This window comes from Micropterus salmoides, unplaced genomic scaffold, assembly GCF_014851395.1.
Source record: "Micropterus salmoides isolate LMB-PRFRI ecotype aquatic unplaced genomic scaffold, ASM1485139v1 Ms_hic_scaffold_5, whole genome shotgun sequence".
NCBI classification, from domain to species: domain Eukaryota; kingdom Metazoa; phylum Chordata; class Actinopteri; order Centrarchiformes; family Centrarchidae; genus Micropterus; species Micropterus salmoides.
The window spans coordinates 29,565,037-29,582,485 of record NW_024044237.1 but is presented as its reverse complement, the minus strand read 5'-3'; the positions used below and the strand labels follow the sequence as shown (position 1 = coordinate 29,582,485).

The following is a 17,449-nucleotide window of genomic DNA, read 5'->3' as shown; positions in this document are numbered from 1 at the left end:
TTGTGTAAGTGAGATGATTTGGTATGCGTAATAATAATGTCAAAGTACTATAGTTAAAAACTAAATAAAAAGAGAATCATCCACACACAAGAAGAATTGAGTTTAAAATGACTATTAAATCTGAAGATCACATACATGTACACATACACACATATATGGCAGTGGACACTGCAACAAGAACACCTTTAATATAAAGTATATTACACTCTGCAATAGTCTGGCAATATACACTGGCTTCATGGAGCCGATCTTACATTTTTGTCAACTCCATCACAGGGGGGTTGCCTAACCACTCTTTGTTTTTGAGGTCAACAGTAATGGTGTTGCATCAAATTACATTACACTGGACAGGGCTGTACGTTAACTTTTTTTGCACCTAGCACTGTTGCTACAGCAGTTAAAAGTTTTGTAGCAAAGGTCTTAAAGTTGTAGCATGAGTATAAAATGTTTTTTTACCATCTCTAAAAACAACCACAAGTAGTGCAGTCTGTCACTTTCACAGGAATGTGACTGGTAAAAGACAATGTTGCATACAGGGCAAACAAAATGCAAACGTTAACAAGAAATGTTTTCAGACAAACAGTTTCTTTATTTTCCCATAATGGTAAATTGGGGGAACATAACATCTCTTGCTATACAAAACATTAATCAGTACATTTTTATCATCATACATACAGTATTATGTATATTAAATAAATTTGGATCATACAGTATATGTAAAGTTTGTGTTCTCTTACTAGTGATTTACACTAACAAACATGGGAAGCAGTGTAAGAACTAAAACTAGAATCCAAATGATTTCTTTGTTCTTTAACAGAACACAACAGATTCAAGTCATTGGTCACAAATAGGGTCTGTGGGCAGGTATCACTTAAAATGACTGATTATACAGGCTATTCATTAAATACAAAACAATATTTACGAACAGACCTTACAAGATTTAAACCAATAACTCCTGTATTTTTTTTACATGATCCGTTTTTAAAATTACCCGTCAGGTAAGGGTTGTTTCCTCAAATCTTTTCTGGAGCCTACTTGCAACAGAACAAGAGCTGCTGTTCCTCATCTAAAGTGAGAGGGGAATCCTTTTTCTACTCTGCATTATATCGATAAATGTTCCCTTTCTTTTAGACCTAATTTTCATTTGGCAGTGTAATTTCTTTCTTTCTCGCAAGCTCGTTTGGGATTTGGTTGAAAACTTGAAAAATACCGCTTCATTTTCTCATCATCTAGCTTTAATCGCTGAGGAAACAACATAGAGACAACTGTACAGGAATTATCGGAATTGTTGTTGAATGTATGGACTTTACGCAGCCAGGGACATGATTTTTATTCGCAAGATAGACTACAACTACCAAGTAGAATAGGGTAGATTTATTTATCATTTTACAACACTGGGTTGTCTAACGAGATGATTCATGACGGCAATGATTCACCTCACACACAAACAAGCACACAAACTCTCACCTCACACAAACAAGGGGCTCTATTTCACAGCTGTATGCTATTGCGGTAATTTCATTCATTGCACATATGTCAGACTGTACAGCCCTGCTGTTAAGCAGAAACAGTTTTTTTTTTAATAATAAGAAAATAGCAGCCTGGGTAAAAGTGATTTTGACCTAGATTTTAGGTCCATGTGTACCCGAAACTTGTGTGTTTTCATGCAGAAATGCTAGAAAGTTAGAATGATATTATTAATATAAAGTGAAGATAAAAATAAGAAATGAAAATATTAAAAATGCAAATGAACTGCTGATTATGCGCTCCAAGTAAAAAATAACAAAATTAATGGTTAAAGCACTTTATATGTGCTGCTAAATGTATTTTTAAAAACCGATTTATAGCGGGGTTTTTTGTGTTATTGATCTTTTGTCAGTTTGTTATATTTTCAAATCAAAATAAACCGTTAAATTCATGTTTTTTTTTAACACAACACCAGAGCAAACTAATGCCTCACAAATTACCACAGAGTTGGATAGTTGGATCAGTTTAGAGTTATACTCTACCCAGAAGAAACGGCTGTTATTAATCCTCTAATTTTGATGTAATCCTTGCAGAGCTTTGCCCGGGCTCAAGAAGGGTTTCATTGGGCCAAATGAGAGATTAGAAGTCTTAACTCGGAGCTTCCCACTGAAAAGAAGTATGTGTTGTCTCATGGCTCCAGTCTGATTGGCCTGGATCAAAAGGGCTAGCGGAGTTCACAGTTCAAAGAAACAACAAGTGGAGCAAACACAGCAAATGAGTTAGAAGGTTAAAAAAAGCATTCAGAGGGCCATTGGTACAGGGCCGGTGGAGTCATGCTGTAATTGAAGGTGCTCTCATCCTCATTCTCTGGGTTGTGGCAAGTGAACGCTGTCTGCTGGACCTGCTCTTTCATTAGGTTTTGTATTTCATGCCCTTAGGAGCAGAACAAATTGAGTCTCTGTTTCCTTTTGCTCTGTTGCTCATTACCCTAGAGAAAGATTAAAAAGCATTCTCTCATAGCCCGCATTACATAATACCACCAAAGAACGAATGAGTGTACATTGTACTCATTGTCTCATCAAAATACTGGACACACAAAAGGCATCAACCAACCATAGCCATGCTGACCTCTCACCAACCCACTTCGGCTTTTCTTTGTGGCAATATTTGCTGTCAGTAATGGCAAAAAATTTTATGTAGAGAACACAACCACATTTCATCATCACCAGTCACACGTTTAAAAACTTTTAGGTATTGCAGGAATACTGAATCGAGCAAATCACTGACTCTGGTCGAGGTCTAGGGCTGTGTGTCCATGGGGAACCTCTCTGGCAGCGTAGGCTTTTTTCCCCTCCATGTTACTTTCATCAGAAAGGATGCACTCCTGGGCTTTTACAACAACGCAGAGAATCTACCTTGTTTTAAAGCCTCAGAACACTGAGCATGTTAAAAATATTCCAACTTCTAGTTACAAAGCAGTGTGCTTCAGATGTGATTTCAACAGTCAGCAGACCAGCTGCACTAGTGCCTCCCAAAAGTGTCTGTTTTGTGCTTTAAGGTATAATATAAGAGGTACATAGTGCTGGATCCTCAGAAACAAATAAAGTAGAACTTTCTAGTAACATTACCTGAATTATGCAAAGTATTTACAGAACATTTAACTTAATTCCTTCCTATTACTTTGCAAATTGCAATAATTGTGCTGCCTCAGTGCATCTTTAACCAAAAAAACATCTGCCTCTATTTCACAGCAGCTTCTAATTGAGACACTCTTGAATATTGTATTCTTGTTCTCAGTAAGAGAAAAATGTGGGCACAAAATGAATATCTGTGAGTTTATTCCTCTGAATTATGAGCTGCTACAAGAAAGAGAGGTCCATCATATTTCAGATATAAAGTAAAGGCAGACTCAGACTTGTTCAAGCTAACTTAGTTAAATTAAAAGTTTTACAAAGAACTGGAAATGTTGCCACTTTTACTACACAATATTTTTAATGTCCCAAAACTTAAATTGAGTTAGTCCTCACGTTCTGTCATTTTTCCTCTTGTCAACAGATGTGTACCTACTCACCCTTCCGGATGACCAGAAAGTGAGCGTCACCACCGTAACAGTGGGCCAGAGTGCCGTAATGACTTGTGCCATCACAGGGGAGCGGAGGCCTCCTATATTATGGAAGAGAAACAATCAATATCTGAACTCCTTGAACCTGGAAGACATCAACGTAAGAGCCAGCTGCCATCACACTCTTTGATTTCTTGTTTATAAATAGATAGATGGGTGGATAAATGGGTAAATAACTAGGATACATACGTAGATATGGTATACCATGGACACATGATACATTGGTAGGTAGATAGATACATAATGGGATGTATAGTTGAATGGCTCTAACACATGCAGTGAACAGGTATAATTATTGCTTTTCACGTTGTCAAGCATCATCAGTTCTTAATGACTGTTTCAGAGCCGTCCCCTTTTTTGCAAGCTGTAAATTTCAGATAATTTCATACTATATTTCTTTCTCATCATATTTCAACTTTATTTTTATGGCAGTGGCTCAGATTGTCAGCACATTTTATTTGACTGTTGGCGCTGGCTTTGTATTGTAGGTCTGACAGTAATCCAGGATGTCAGTTTGTGTTCTTGGTTTCTGTGTTTAGAGACTGCTAGGAGGGACAGGGATTTCAGACAAAGAAAGAAGATGAAGGGGGATACCAAAGGGGTTCAGCCCTAGAGGATGGACCTACTTTTACAACTCAGTGAAAGACTGTGTGTGTGTGTGTGTGTGTGCGCGCACGTGTATGTGTCTGTCTGTGTGTGTGTTAATCCGCGTGCACGGCCCCAAACAGTGCTCTGTGTCACTTTCATTCACATCAAAAGGAACAGGGACACTTATGTGTCGAGGTACAGAAAAGGAAGACCTCCTTACCCCTTTTTTCTCTGTGTGTCAAAGCTGACCAAGATGAGTGCGATACTGCTCTGCATAATTAAGTCAACACTGTCGCAGTAGATAAAGGGAGACCCAGCGAAGCCACTAATGTAACATTAAATGTTGATGACCCTTAAAATGAGTAAGAGGCACCCAGCTGTCGCCAGTCATCCTTGGCACCATCAACTGGCTGTAGACTAGCACGCTGGTTCTGGTTGCTGGTGAAGTGTGATTCCCATAAAGATTGGCGCCAGCTCTGTGAGATTATTTTTAGGTTGTGCATATGTGTAACATCCTCTCCACCATTTGCCTTGTTTAGTCATTTCCTATAATATGTTTTGCTGTTAAGAAAGATGTATGCATGTGCTGGTTAAGCAAGAAAAGAAATGTCAAGTCAGATTATGTCTTTAAAACACTCTGAATATCTTTTGGAGGATTTATGGGAGGTACAAGGTCTTATAAGGTCAACGCAGGCTTTGATTTTTTTCTTTCATGTGTTTTACTTATTTCTTTTTTTACAAATTAAGTAGAACTAGTTTTTGTTTCATCTCTTGATATTGCCTGAAGACGCATAGCGGAGTTCAGTGTCCCGACCAGGGGTGGTCTTTGTCTGCACTTCACACACGTCATCAGTTTCCTGGTGACTAATATCAGATCTTGCACAGGTGTATTTTCAAATGAAATGTCCACTCATAGATGAAAGCTTCTGCTGTCAAATGCTGTTCAGTATATCCATTATAGCAAAAAAGCCTTGTCTGAAGTTCATCAAAGCTGGGATAATTACAGGAGATAGAGCAAGGACTTGAAATGAACTATTATCCTTTTTTTCACCTTTTCACTATAGAATCATAGTCTTCATTTTTCTCCTTTATTGAGACAGTGGAAAGGAGAACAGACTGTGTTGGTAATCAATCAGAGCTTGGCTTTTTGTGGTTTGCAGCCTTCATTGTCCTGGAGAAAACATCAACATTTAATTTCAGTCCAGATCACTCATAACTTGAGTTACTTGAGTTATACATCATAGATAGAACAGGGCAGTAAGAAAAATGCAACTAACAGTTTGCATTTTAATTAATCCTGAACCACTTTGGTACTCCCAGGATCTTTATAAAGCTGGTATTTAATGCTGTGGCATAAAATTACATTTTCTCTGTTGGGATGATGCCAGTGCGGCTTCATGAAGTGAGACTGAGTTTAACTACAACAGGGACTAATCTGTCACCTCAGACTGAGAGAACTCACTGTACATTGACCCTGGAGGTCTGCGATTGTCAGATTTGATTTTTTGGTTGGTGTCTGACAAAGACTGAGTTTACAACCTCTGCTAGTGCACCGATTACCTCCAGAGCAGCTGCAACACTGAACACAACCAGCAAGTGAGTCAGCATGAGCAGTAACAGTCTCTTGTGACTCATCAGGAACCTGTGTGTAAGCCATGCAGCACGATGAGAAACTAGCAATGGTACACAAGCGGCACACCAACAGCGGCTTAATCCAGATTTATTTTTGTCTCTCTAACTTCCAGTCAATCATTGTTGTTCCTTCCAGAGAAGAGAATGGATTTTGTCTGCACCTGGCATCCACAGACTAATTCTAAATTGCCTTGCAGACAATTTCTGTATAATTGCTGGCTGTTAATATTTGTTAGTATCCACTGCCAGCCTTAATTAGTCATATTCCTGTGGGTACACATGGGAGGTTTATGCATTCTAATCTCACAGGCCTTCCCAGTTTAGAATGTGGTTATTTTACAAAATTTTGTCGACATTCAGACTTAGCAAATCGCACATTAATCCCAGTGGTGCGCTTGTATCCTGGAGTTCAATAATGCCTCTCTAAATTTTGACAAAGCAGCTTACTGTAATTCCATGAAGTTGACAGTTGCTGGCTATTGCATCATCATCCAAGGCTGTCAGTATTTCAATCCTCCCTGAGTGGCCGAGCCAAAGACACAGTTGTGGTGTGCGTGTGTGTGTGTGTGTGTGTGTGTGTGTGTGCGCGCTTGTGTGTGTCAACACTCATGTTTGTGCTTAGGGATGCCGATTCAGTGGTCCCAGAAATGGTTTTAGAAATAAATTTGATGTTTTGCAATTCTTAAAAAGTTTGGAAATCCAACAATGTCAAAATGTATTTTGGAGATAGACTGTGAAGTTTGTATGTATTCATCAGCTACTTTTTGGGGTTATGCGTCCCAGTTGGTAAATCAGCTTGCAAGGTCACTATAAACATATATCTGATTTAGAACCAATATCTTCGAATTCAATCATGAAAAAACATGTCATCATTAAAAATAGAAAATATGTTTTTAGGACTGCAGCGTCAACAGGAATAGATATAACTCAGGAAGCAGTGCAATCTCAGTGAAATCTTTGTTTTTCTTCTTTCTTATCTTGTCCATTAGAATAGGTGTTTTCTCTCCCATAAAGCTTTGGTGCCTTATTCTGGTGGGTTTCAGGTTATCTTTGCATTGTGGAGATGGACCATAAGTAACATTAAATGCATGTGATTATTTATAAAATTACATTCAGTTTTGATCAGTGCATACCGGCTCATGTGATACAATTTTTATAATTTCTGTGCAACATTATACAGCAGATAACACATGAATCTTACTGAATCACAGTGGCCTGTTTTAATTTTAACTTCTATCAAGATGGGGTTTTTTTTGTTGATTTGTACTCATCTGTACTTCTCATATGTTATCCTGACATTAGATCTACATTGAGGTATATCCCACGACAACGTCAGCAGTGTTGTCACCTATCTTCTTTCAAATATGTTTCTTATACCTTAATGATTTCATTGAGCTAAATCTCTGACTTGTTTTTCTCTCCAACAGATCCCGTCCCAGGTAGGGTGTTTTTTTATCTCAACAGACTGGCATTGCTTCACTTTTCACTTTTTTGCTTGTTTGTTCCATTTACATAAAGCCCACAAAGCTAGTGAGGAGCCTACAGCAAATGCATGGTCACAAATACACAGGCTGAGGTCATTAAATAAGTAGAACATCCTGCAAATGAATTCCATAGCAACTGCATCAATTGCAAAAACAATCTGGCTAAAGCAAAGGACCAAGGGTAATCCTGGTGATATTGTGTATTTTTGTAATTGTCAACAAATCCGGAAACTAAAACCAACCATGCTTTTGCTTGGTCTGCTTTCACTTCCTTAGCCTGTCTGTGACTCTCAGCCTGAAGCATTTTCATTCCTATTAAAGATGTAAATCTTCAAACACGGGTCATAAATATAAACTTCATTTTTAAAAAAGGCTAAATAATTTCCTAAGCAGCTGGGTAGAAGAAACAGCAGAGGCTGTGTTCATGGATGTCTGTGACGCAGAGAAATAAGCTATATCAAGCTTTACATAATCAGGTTAGTAGTATGAATACATTGTGGGTTTAGGTCTTTAACTGTGAATAAAAAAATATAGAATATCACCAGACTTGCCCTTTAAGGATTACATTTGTTAATTGTAATACCAGAAAACAAAATAACTTTCTGCAGAAATTAAAGCATCACACAAAGACTCAAAAATTATTTGCATATGTTGAGAATTTATACTTGATTTGAGTTAAAAGCTAATGTATAATTTCCATCAGAAATATAGTCTTCCCACTATTTTAAATGGCAGCTTTACCCTAACTATAAGAAAAACACATTTCACCTACCTCTGGTGGAAACAAAGCCATGCAGATAGTCTTGGTTTTATGACAAGATTTTTAGATCTCTGTCTCAAAGGAGGTAAACAGAATTTTGTTTCTGATGCTCACTTACTTGGAAATGTCCCAATTACTCTACATAATCTTGCACTATCAACAAGGTTTGCTCTGGGATTTTGTTTTTTTTGGGGGGGGGTTAAAAAGTAGTTCCAGTGTAAACTGTTGAGGGGGACGTCCGTGGATGATGCAGAGTAAAGGCGTAAAAAGTTTCTTGAAAAACTCATGGTGCTTAATCTTTTTTAAATGTCATTTTTCAAAGCTGTGAGCACCAAAAATAAAATGACATTTAGCTCCTTTATATTGGGGTGGAGGCAGAGATTTTAGCAGCAGAAATCTCATACATTGGCACACACAATACAACAATCTGTGTAGCTAGATACTCCATGAGGTAAGTGAGAAAATGTGATTTTTGTAATTTGGGTAAACCAGGCGTTTAATGTCAAACTACCCCCTGTTTTTTAGTTGTGTTGCCTTGATATGTTTTCATTGTGGGGAAACCTGTTTCTGTCACTGTTTTTGAGAGGAACACAATATGTTGAGTGAAAATACCCTGCGGTGTGTACAAAGTTTCATAAGGCCAGGCTAGAAACTTCTACAAAGGCCATTTTCTGAAATGCCTCGTCACTACCATAGGTTAGCTATTCAATGAGGTGGCTCTTTAGTGTCCTTTCAGTGGTGGCCTGGCACTGACAGCTTTATTAATTATAGTTTCTTGAGGGCTATGGCCTATTTGTAAATCCACCTCTACCTGCCCTTGTCTCCTTTCCCTCTGAGTAGTTGTACACTGGCCTGCTTAGTCTGCAGAGAGCTGGGTGCTGCTGATAGCTGAGGTGAGGGTGGTGTGGCGAGGTGGAGGAATCATGTCGAGCCTCCGTCGTGGCTCGTTCCACCCCTCTGAGTTTCATTTCCCCCCCCCCATTCATTTTTCATTTAAGAAGGTGACACAATATGCTCTCAGCCCAAGGGGCCAAAACGCACCATCGATTTCCCCTCATATTGTGAAGCTCTGATGCTTCACTCAGCCTGAGCTGTTACCAAACTCGTAGGTTAGATCGGCGCACACCAAGGCGAACTGATAAACACACTGTATGCCTGTAAACACGATGGCTGACTCTCCTCGCTTGTCTGTAGACATTTAAGGGGAAGCTGAATGCCAAGATGTAAACAGCCAGCAAAGATGTGAACGAAATGTTAAAAGCTGTTTGAGGAAAAGAGGCATTCTTTTGTTATGAACTTGTGAAAGAGGACTGGTAATTAGGGCTGCTATCTTTTTTTCCTATTTAATAATATAATGCTGTGTTGAGTTAAAAGAAAGGAGGAGCATGGCACCAGACTCATGGACATTCTTAAGAGCAAAAGTTCACACCACTAAAAGATATCTGAATGATTTTTTAATGCATGGCAGCAATAAGGAATGAACAAGTTTTGGCACATGGCCTTAGAGGGCACTGAAAAAAAACCTTAATGAAGGCTGAATGCCAGAGAATGTTCATTTCTAAAGAGCAGCTGTACATCAGAAGTGGTGAAAAGCTTTTATTGTGAATTCAGGCAGTTCTTTTGTTCTAAGTAGTCCCTGAAGATTTAAGTTAATGTGCAAAAATGACTTTTTTCCCCCCCTCAAATTAAGAAACACATTTAAACTTAGATAATTTTTTCCAATAAAATTAGAATTATGTGAAAATTGACTAACATTGACTAACAACTAAGACTGATTACTATACCAGGGCCAACTTAGGAGTAAAAGTGAAGAGTAAGACATATATGAAGTGTCTCACTTCTACTTATGGCAAAGTATAAGAGTAACCTTTCAGAGTACTACTTAAGTGATAGCGCACATACAGTAGATCCCATGCATTTTCCCTTACCTTTAATGTGTTATATATATCTTTTTTGTGCATGTAACAGGTTTGCAAAGTGAAAAAAGCCCACCCCAATGGGAGTTAACGTCCCACACTATCTCCCACGGAAAACACTACTCCTGAACTGCCTGAAAACAGCTCCATTGTAGTCCAGCTGTTGCTTCCGTAAACTATCTGCATCCCTATGTAACACGCTTGCCTAGCGGCTATTGTGACACACTGGTGGAGAAACACACTGAGCTACAGCACACACAGTGACATGTTTAAACCATGTAACCCTTTTCTGGTACAACCCCTAAATAAAATTGTAAACCTGAAAATGAGTATAATATGACCACTTTATCAACAACCTAATATATATCTAATATATCAAAGTATAAATAGTGGGGCTGTGATGAGTTCTTGTGCCACAACCCATATTAAAACAAGACTAACGCAATTGACACTTTTCACAAGCTGTCACGCCACACATCAATTTTCTCACTCAGTGAAAAACAAATGTAGAACTGATAACGTCAACTTCCAGCGCAAATCATTTCCACCCAGCTGATGCGACATGGCGTACACCACAATAGTAATGAAGTAGAACCTGTTTCTCGCTGTGAGTTTGTCACAGAGTGATAACGTAACTGGTAGAGTTTTGCAATATAAACACCAAAAAACTAAGGTGCAAACTTGCTCTGTTTGGGACTAAGGGCTGCACTTTATCAGAGTTGCAGAAGTTAAAATGTATGGGGGGTTGTAGTGAGATCAATACAGATTGAGAGCCTTATATTCTGTTATATTTTGAATTGCCACCTGGATTTTTTGTTTCCTCCTATTTAAATCGGGTTATAGAAAATTGGCTTAAATGAAAACAAAAAAACCCACTAACTTTAGCATGAAACAAGACCATAGGTGCAGATAAGGACAATGCATGGAAAGAGATTGTGAACAAAATCAGTGCTACCCTAATTACTGTTGTTTTGTATTTCTGAATTACATATTGCTTGAGGTAACAAATTATTCATCGTGGTTATATTGTATTGTCATTCCAAAACATGTCTCAGAAGGTGCGTGTTTGCCTCTCTCTCTGTACTGTAGCCATTTAAACCCCTAGAGCAGTGGTCGGCAATAAGTGGCCAGCAATAATATCTGGCCCGCGGCCAGATTGCTTTGATAGCAGAAAAATAAATAAATAAATAGCGGCTGGTGCTAAAATAGATCTCGGATTGTGCCAAATTTTTGTGCTGCAATGCTATATGACTTTTACTTTGAAGAGTTCTGAACGACATTCAAAAGAGACTCTGGCTTGCTTGAGCCATCAGCCGTCAGTAAATGTGTGATTGGAGTCCCCTGAATTTCCACAGGGAAATGAAAATAAGTCTCCACAGGTTTATGAAATAGGATCAAACGTTGGGATGCACACAAACTGCAGCACATGCTTTATTGTGAGCATGTGCAAAAGTGTCCTTATAATCAAATTGTTTAACAAGAGAGAAAAAAAATTCCCACAGTAAGTTGGAATCGATCCTGCGACCTTCCAAACGGGAGTCCCGTACTGTACCAACTGAGCTAAACTTGCACACGTATGAATAGGAGTAAAAGATGTTTACCTTTCACTCAAGTCAAAAATGTAGCTTCTAGTAATAACAAAAATATGGACCCAGAACAGAAAATGTAGACTTTATTGGAAACAGTCAACACCCCCTCTTTTCTATGCCATTTTTATAAAATTTTTAAGAACATAATACCACTGTAAGACTTCATAGTACAAAAAAAATCGCCACAATGACTTGTCAAGATGGCTTTTTACTGCAGCGTGATCTTAACAGGGTGGCAGACATGGGTTTTTCACCAGACGTATTCATCACACCGACACACCGTCAATGGGCTCATTAGCTTTGGGGGCTTCTATCTGTGTTACAGCTGAATAATGTATTCTCGTGTGTTGCTCTCTTTCCTTGTCCAGCACCATTTTTTTGTCTTCACTGGCTTAATAATCACAACACAGCATGAATTAATCATGTTTCTGCTGGTTCTACATAAGTTAACATCATGGATAGGTTTTGGTTTAATTACATGTTTTGTTTTGCTTTAAATAGGTCACATGAGAATTGAAGTGCAACATGTTTTGTGTGTTTGTGGGACATGCATGTTAACAAAAGGGTAACATAGCAGCATACGTTGTTTTGATTGTCTGTGTGACTGCAGCGCTATATTTCCCTGTTTTTGTTTTGAAAGCAGCTAACACAGTGTAATTTCTACACTAATCAATTATAGCCTCAGTCCCTTTTCATCAGATCACTTTCATCTGATTGGAAAAATGACACATACCAGAAAACAATTTTTCTTAACTGTGATTCTGACAGTTGTTTTCTGTTGCACCAAATTGCTTTAAGTTTTGACTTAGATTGATGGACAGTGCTGTACAATGTGCCTTTTTGGACTATTGTTATATTTTTCATTTTGTATCCTATGAAACATGTTTATCTTCTCATCTGCACACGGCAGGCTTGTTGCATTCCCACCAAGAACTCTTCATTTCCAGCTTCACACGCCTTCAACTGTTACTGCTGCATCAAGACCACAAATCTTTTCTCTGTGTTTTTAAGACATTTTTATCTCTTTCTCTCTCTGGTAGGACTTTGGGGATGATGGCTCACTGTACATCACCAAGGTGACCACGACTCACATGGGCAACTATACCTGTCATGCTGAAGGCTACGAGAAACTTTTTCAGACGCACACTCTTCAAGTGAATGGTAAGAGGGTGCAACAAAGACAGAACACACTATTTTGTTTAAATTATTTCATTATCTGTACAGTACTGGTCACTGTGGTAAAAGCCTCAGATTCATTCTTTATTGTCCTCAGTGGAGGAAATTTGCTTTCATAGTCTGTACAAAGAGCACCTTCAATATGAATTCTCCACACAAACTACGCATAGTACACACACATATAGACATATATGGACAATATACACATATCTACACATAACATATATGGACAATATACACATAACACAAAAGTGACCATTAACTTGACTTGAACGCTCTTATAGCGCAGGGTGCAAAACTTTTTCCGAAACGTGCCTTTTTGTAGAGCAGTGGCCTAACCATAAACTACAAGTCTCCTTCCAAAAAGTCAATGTGAAAATAATTTTTTTGTCTGCTACAGCATACATATCTTCTCTGTAAAATAGGGCCCAACCGATATGGGATTTTTAAGACCGACACAGATTTTGATATGAGTTATTTGTAGTTAAGAGACCTCACCAAGATAACATGACATTATGCGGTTTAAAATTAAACTTTTTTTTAATAGTACTTTGAACAAAAGTAGTAGTAGTGTTTTGTGGTGTTCCAAACATGCGTGTGTTGCCAACAGGGGAGTTGCAGAGTGCCCTCTGGTGGGCAAACAATGCAGTGACAACACTCATAACATGATTGAAGGATCCGTCTCTCAGTCATTAATCGGCTGTTATAAATACCAATACTGATTTTTCTGCTTGTATGGGCTGATAATATTGGCTCGCTGATTTATCGGTCAGGCTCTACCAGAAATACACTCATCCTTTCTTCTCTTTTGGGGGAAAAAAATCTGAAATCAAAGGGGGTACATTCATATTTTTATTTTTTGGTTTCATAAAGGCGTCCCCTAGTTTTGCAAGTTAGATTTTACAGTTTAAAAGAACATTGATCAACTTTATTTTAATAATGATCCAGATATTCCGACTGATGTCATTCCAACAGACAGTTTGCAGCAACAACAACTAAAATTAAATGTATGACTACTTGACAATAAATGCTTGATAAAGCTCAGTTTGTGACATTTTACTGCATGTGTACTTCCGTTTAGGGGTTGTGAAGGTACAGTCACACTAGTGTCACGGCACAGGTAATGCTGGTAAAATAATTTGTTAATTTTAGGGGATTTAATTACCACTGTGCCTAAAGACTGTACCAGCAACTAACAGGTCAAAACATGCATAAATGCCTTTGTTGTCAACACAAGAAGATATGAGGGCCTAACCAGAAACCCAGGTGAGTTTGGCTAGCTTTCTGCCATCTCCCCACTGTTTGGCCGCCATGTCGCAAACTCAGCTGCACGGCAGCCGTCTATTTTTCATATCAACAGCTGTACATTGGCTTCAGTTTATTAAGGTAATGAATAGATGGAGACAAAATCTAAACCAAACCTAAACCTCCCTTGGCATCTGCCCTCTGGCAGCCTCATATTATATAAGACCTGATCTCTTGAGATTGACAGCTAATCAGAAATAAAAAATGACAACCTGTGAAACTAGCAGCAGTGTCTGTTGATATTTATTTAGTCTCATTCACTTTAATTCAAGTCCAAAAGACTGATGAATTTAAAAAAAAATGCTATTCCTGTTCTGATGTGATCTTTGGCTAGGGTCCACTAGATTTGGAGGTAATTGTAAACCGTTTTTCCACTCTGACCTGTGAATTTTACAGTCAACCAATAGATTTCCCATAACACAGCCTTGATGCCCATTTTTTATGGAGAATATTTTATTTCACTTCCAGCTAATTGGTTTGTGATAGTTGTCAGTATGGTCAACGTGCCATTTGAATGCTGAAACAGAGACTGTATGGAGAGAGCAAAGGTGTAATGGCTGGACTAAGATTTAGAGTATGTGTGAATAAGTTTTCTCCCATACTGGTACTAATGAGTCGATTGTGAATAAGCTCCACATCTTCATTACATTTGACAGACAGATAATTCATTATCATTCTTCTAAGATATTACTCCAAGGTTAATTGTAATAATATACAGGTCTTATTATACTAAGTATTGTGTTTACAGAAATGGAGTGAATCTCATGAGGCCGACTACTTTTGGTCGTAATTGATACTGAAACTTCCAGATGACCTTTTTAAAGCAGACTATGAATTTCACATTCTTAGTCTGGGTGAAGTCTCGAAGGACCAGCTAACACCCACATTTTCAAAAACTCAATCAAGAAACGGCTGAAAGAGAAGGAAATTCTGAGAAACTGGATTGAGAATGCTGTCCATCACCCTGAGGCGTCATGAGATTGGCAAGATATACAGTTTTTAGGAGTTTTATTTAGAAGAGCTGATGACATTTAGACTGAAGGCACGTTTAGAGAAATGTTTGATTTCCCTGTGAAGCGGGCAGAGAGGTTTCTGTTTTGTGAGCTTGTGCAGTGTGTTGAGGATCATTCAGGATTTTTGGGCTACCTTCCCCCCACACACACATTAACTGACTCATCAAAATATCCCTCATTGATTTTACACATGTAATTTGTGTATTGTCCATGTTCTTTTATTGGCAGTCTGCCTCTTTGTACTGTCTTGATGAAGACACTGCAATGCTATCTTTGTTGTACACTACCATCTTCAAAAATGTTGATTTTGTTGTAATTATTAGTTATCTTGAGCATGTCTGCTCTTGTTGTTTTATCAATAGATCTTTCTTTATAGCAGTAAGCCCACTTTACCCACAGGAATCAATAAAGTTGCATCTAATTTGTACTGTGGCTGCAAAGTTTGTCCACTCTGCCAGCCACTTTAACAGTAAACAAATCGCTGTTTGGGGTAAATTAATGAAAGTCTTGGTTGAATCGTCAAATAAACAAACCACGTCTGCCGTTGGAAAAATACATTTAGTTTTCCACCCTGGAAAGCTGCACGCATTTTGAAAACTTAATTTTAAATATAACTATTTCTGATGGGTACAATAACAATATAGGTCCTAATGTTGTGTTTACTTCTGCCTGGCAGCATCATCTTTCAAAACGTAGCTCTAGCTGTTTGCCTTTATTAATGATGCACATACATTACTGATGCAGGATACATGCACAGCTCTAAGTCGATGTCATTTTGCCCTTGATTTTTTTGCCCTTTCACTGTTTTTAAGAAGATCTAATTATCCCCTTTTAAGAATTACCACCGTATCCTGCTGGGGAGTTGTGTGCCCCTGTGGCCCTGGCAGTCGTGTTGTTGGGGTGAACAGCTCCTGGTAGGGACTTCAAACGAAGGTGTGATGTGCCTGGTGTCCGAGCCTAAATCCACGGGGCCTTGTCAGAAAGTAATGTGAGACTGCCACCATGTAAGCCTGCAAGGTTAGTTGTAGGTGGCAATGGATGTGGTGTGCTGATCCCTGGCTATAAAGCTGCCCCTAGGGACCTGGAATGTCATACTTCTTGTGGGAAGGGGTGGGGGTAGGTGGGTCTAAAGTTGGGGTCATTACAAGTATATATCCAAGTAGATAAATAGTAGTTGAGCTCACCTCAATGCACAGCAGCGGCTCTGGAACCAGAGTCTGTGCTGTTGTGGTGATAGCATGTTGGAGTTTTCCCCTGAAAGCAAGAGGGTCGCCCACATGTGACTGCATGTTGCCACGTTGCAGAGAGGACGGCTCTGACTGTTGCTGTACCTATAGCTCCGAAAAGGAGTCGAGTGTGTGGGTGTCACCAGGCAACATCATAGTTTTGTTAGGGGGGGGTTTCGATAACAACAAAGAAACTAAGAGGATGAATTAGGAGGAACTATAGCTAAAAGAATTAGTCGATTAGTTGATCAACAAAAAATTAATCAGAACAGCGCTCGTTTGAAGAGAGAAGAGCTTTCAAGTGCTCACCAAACCAAAGCTATTCCTGCTTCAAATGATAAAATACATACAAACTAGGGCTGTCCCCGACTAAGCATTTATATACCGTAAAACTTCAATTAATAGCAGAGTCCCAAATAGCCGCCTTTCCCGTTTACTGGCCTGGTGTGGGAACACATTTTGACAAATAAACGCCTGCCTCAATTTAACGCCTGGTCTAGTTTTTATAGAAGTTCTTTGGATGTTTAAAACCTCTTAAACCCTGCGGGGTCGCCTGCTTTAGCTGCTTCTAAGCTGGTTAAATTGTTAATACAAATATTAATGTTTAAAAGTATGTTCAATATGTCTGTATGAACATGCTACACATCGTTGGATTCTCCACAATTCAGTAGTTCAGTTCATTTAAGGGAAACAACAAGACCCAAAGTCTAATTCTTATAGATTTACCGGTGTAACCTGCCTGGTACAAGAGAGGAAAGGGAAAAAAGTGATGACTGCAGTTACCTTTGAAGCGCTTGTTAAGTCCAAATGTGTCCTTACTTGATTATTTATATTCCTTTAGTCTGTAAGGGTCCACCCATCAAAATAATCAAAACAGCTTTTCATAAAAATTAATCCAAGTTGTGAATCTTGTCACGTGAAGTCCATCGCTCACTGTCTGCTAACTTCTCTCATCCTGCACTGTGTTGTTGTGGTGAGGTTACTTCAAAATAAAAGCACATAAGCTGTCTGTCAGAGCTAGAGCAAATGAATGACGTGTATTTGATATTATTTGATCATTTTTATACAAGTATTATTCTGTTTGAAATAAACTGTTTCATAGTAGTTTCAGTTTTGTTCAAAAGGAATTAAAGGCCTGTCCCAAATATAGGCAGGGTCAGTTCAGCTAAAC

At 38.6% G+C, this 17,449-nt stretch overlaps 1 protein-coding gene across 6 annotated transcripts in view; it reads left to right on the top strand.

The window, feature by feature from the left end:
• Window positions 1-17,449, top strand: part of fstl5 (follistatin-like 5) — a 206,337-nt gene that overhangs the window by 137,656 nt on the left and 51,232 nt on the right. For 4 of the 6 annotated variants that reach the window (XM_038699665.1, XM_038699663.1, XM_038699667.1 and 1 more), the window contains 3 exons: window positions 3,523-3,689; window positions 7,237-7,248; window positions 12,599-12,719. In XM_038699665.1, the coding sequence (XP_038555593.1) occupies window positions 3,523-3,689; window positions 7,237-7,248; window positions 12,599-12,719 (300 nt within the window). The remainder of the gene's footprint in view (window positions 1-3,522; window positions 3,690-7,236; window positions 7,249-12,598; window positions 12,720-17,449) is intronic. The other 2 variants (XM_038699666.1, XM_038699664.1) reach the window with 1 other exon arrangement.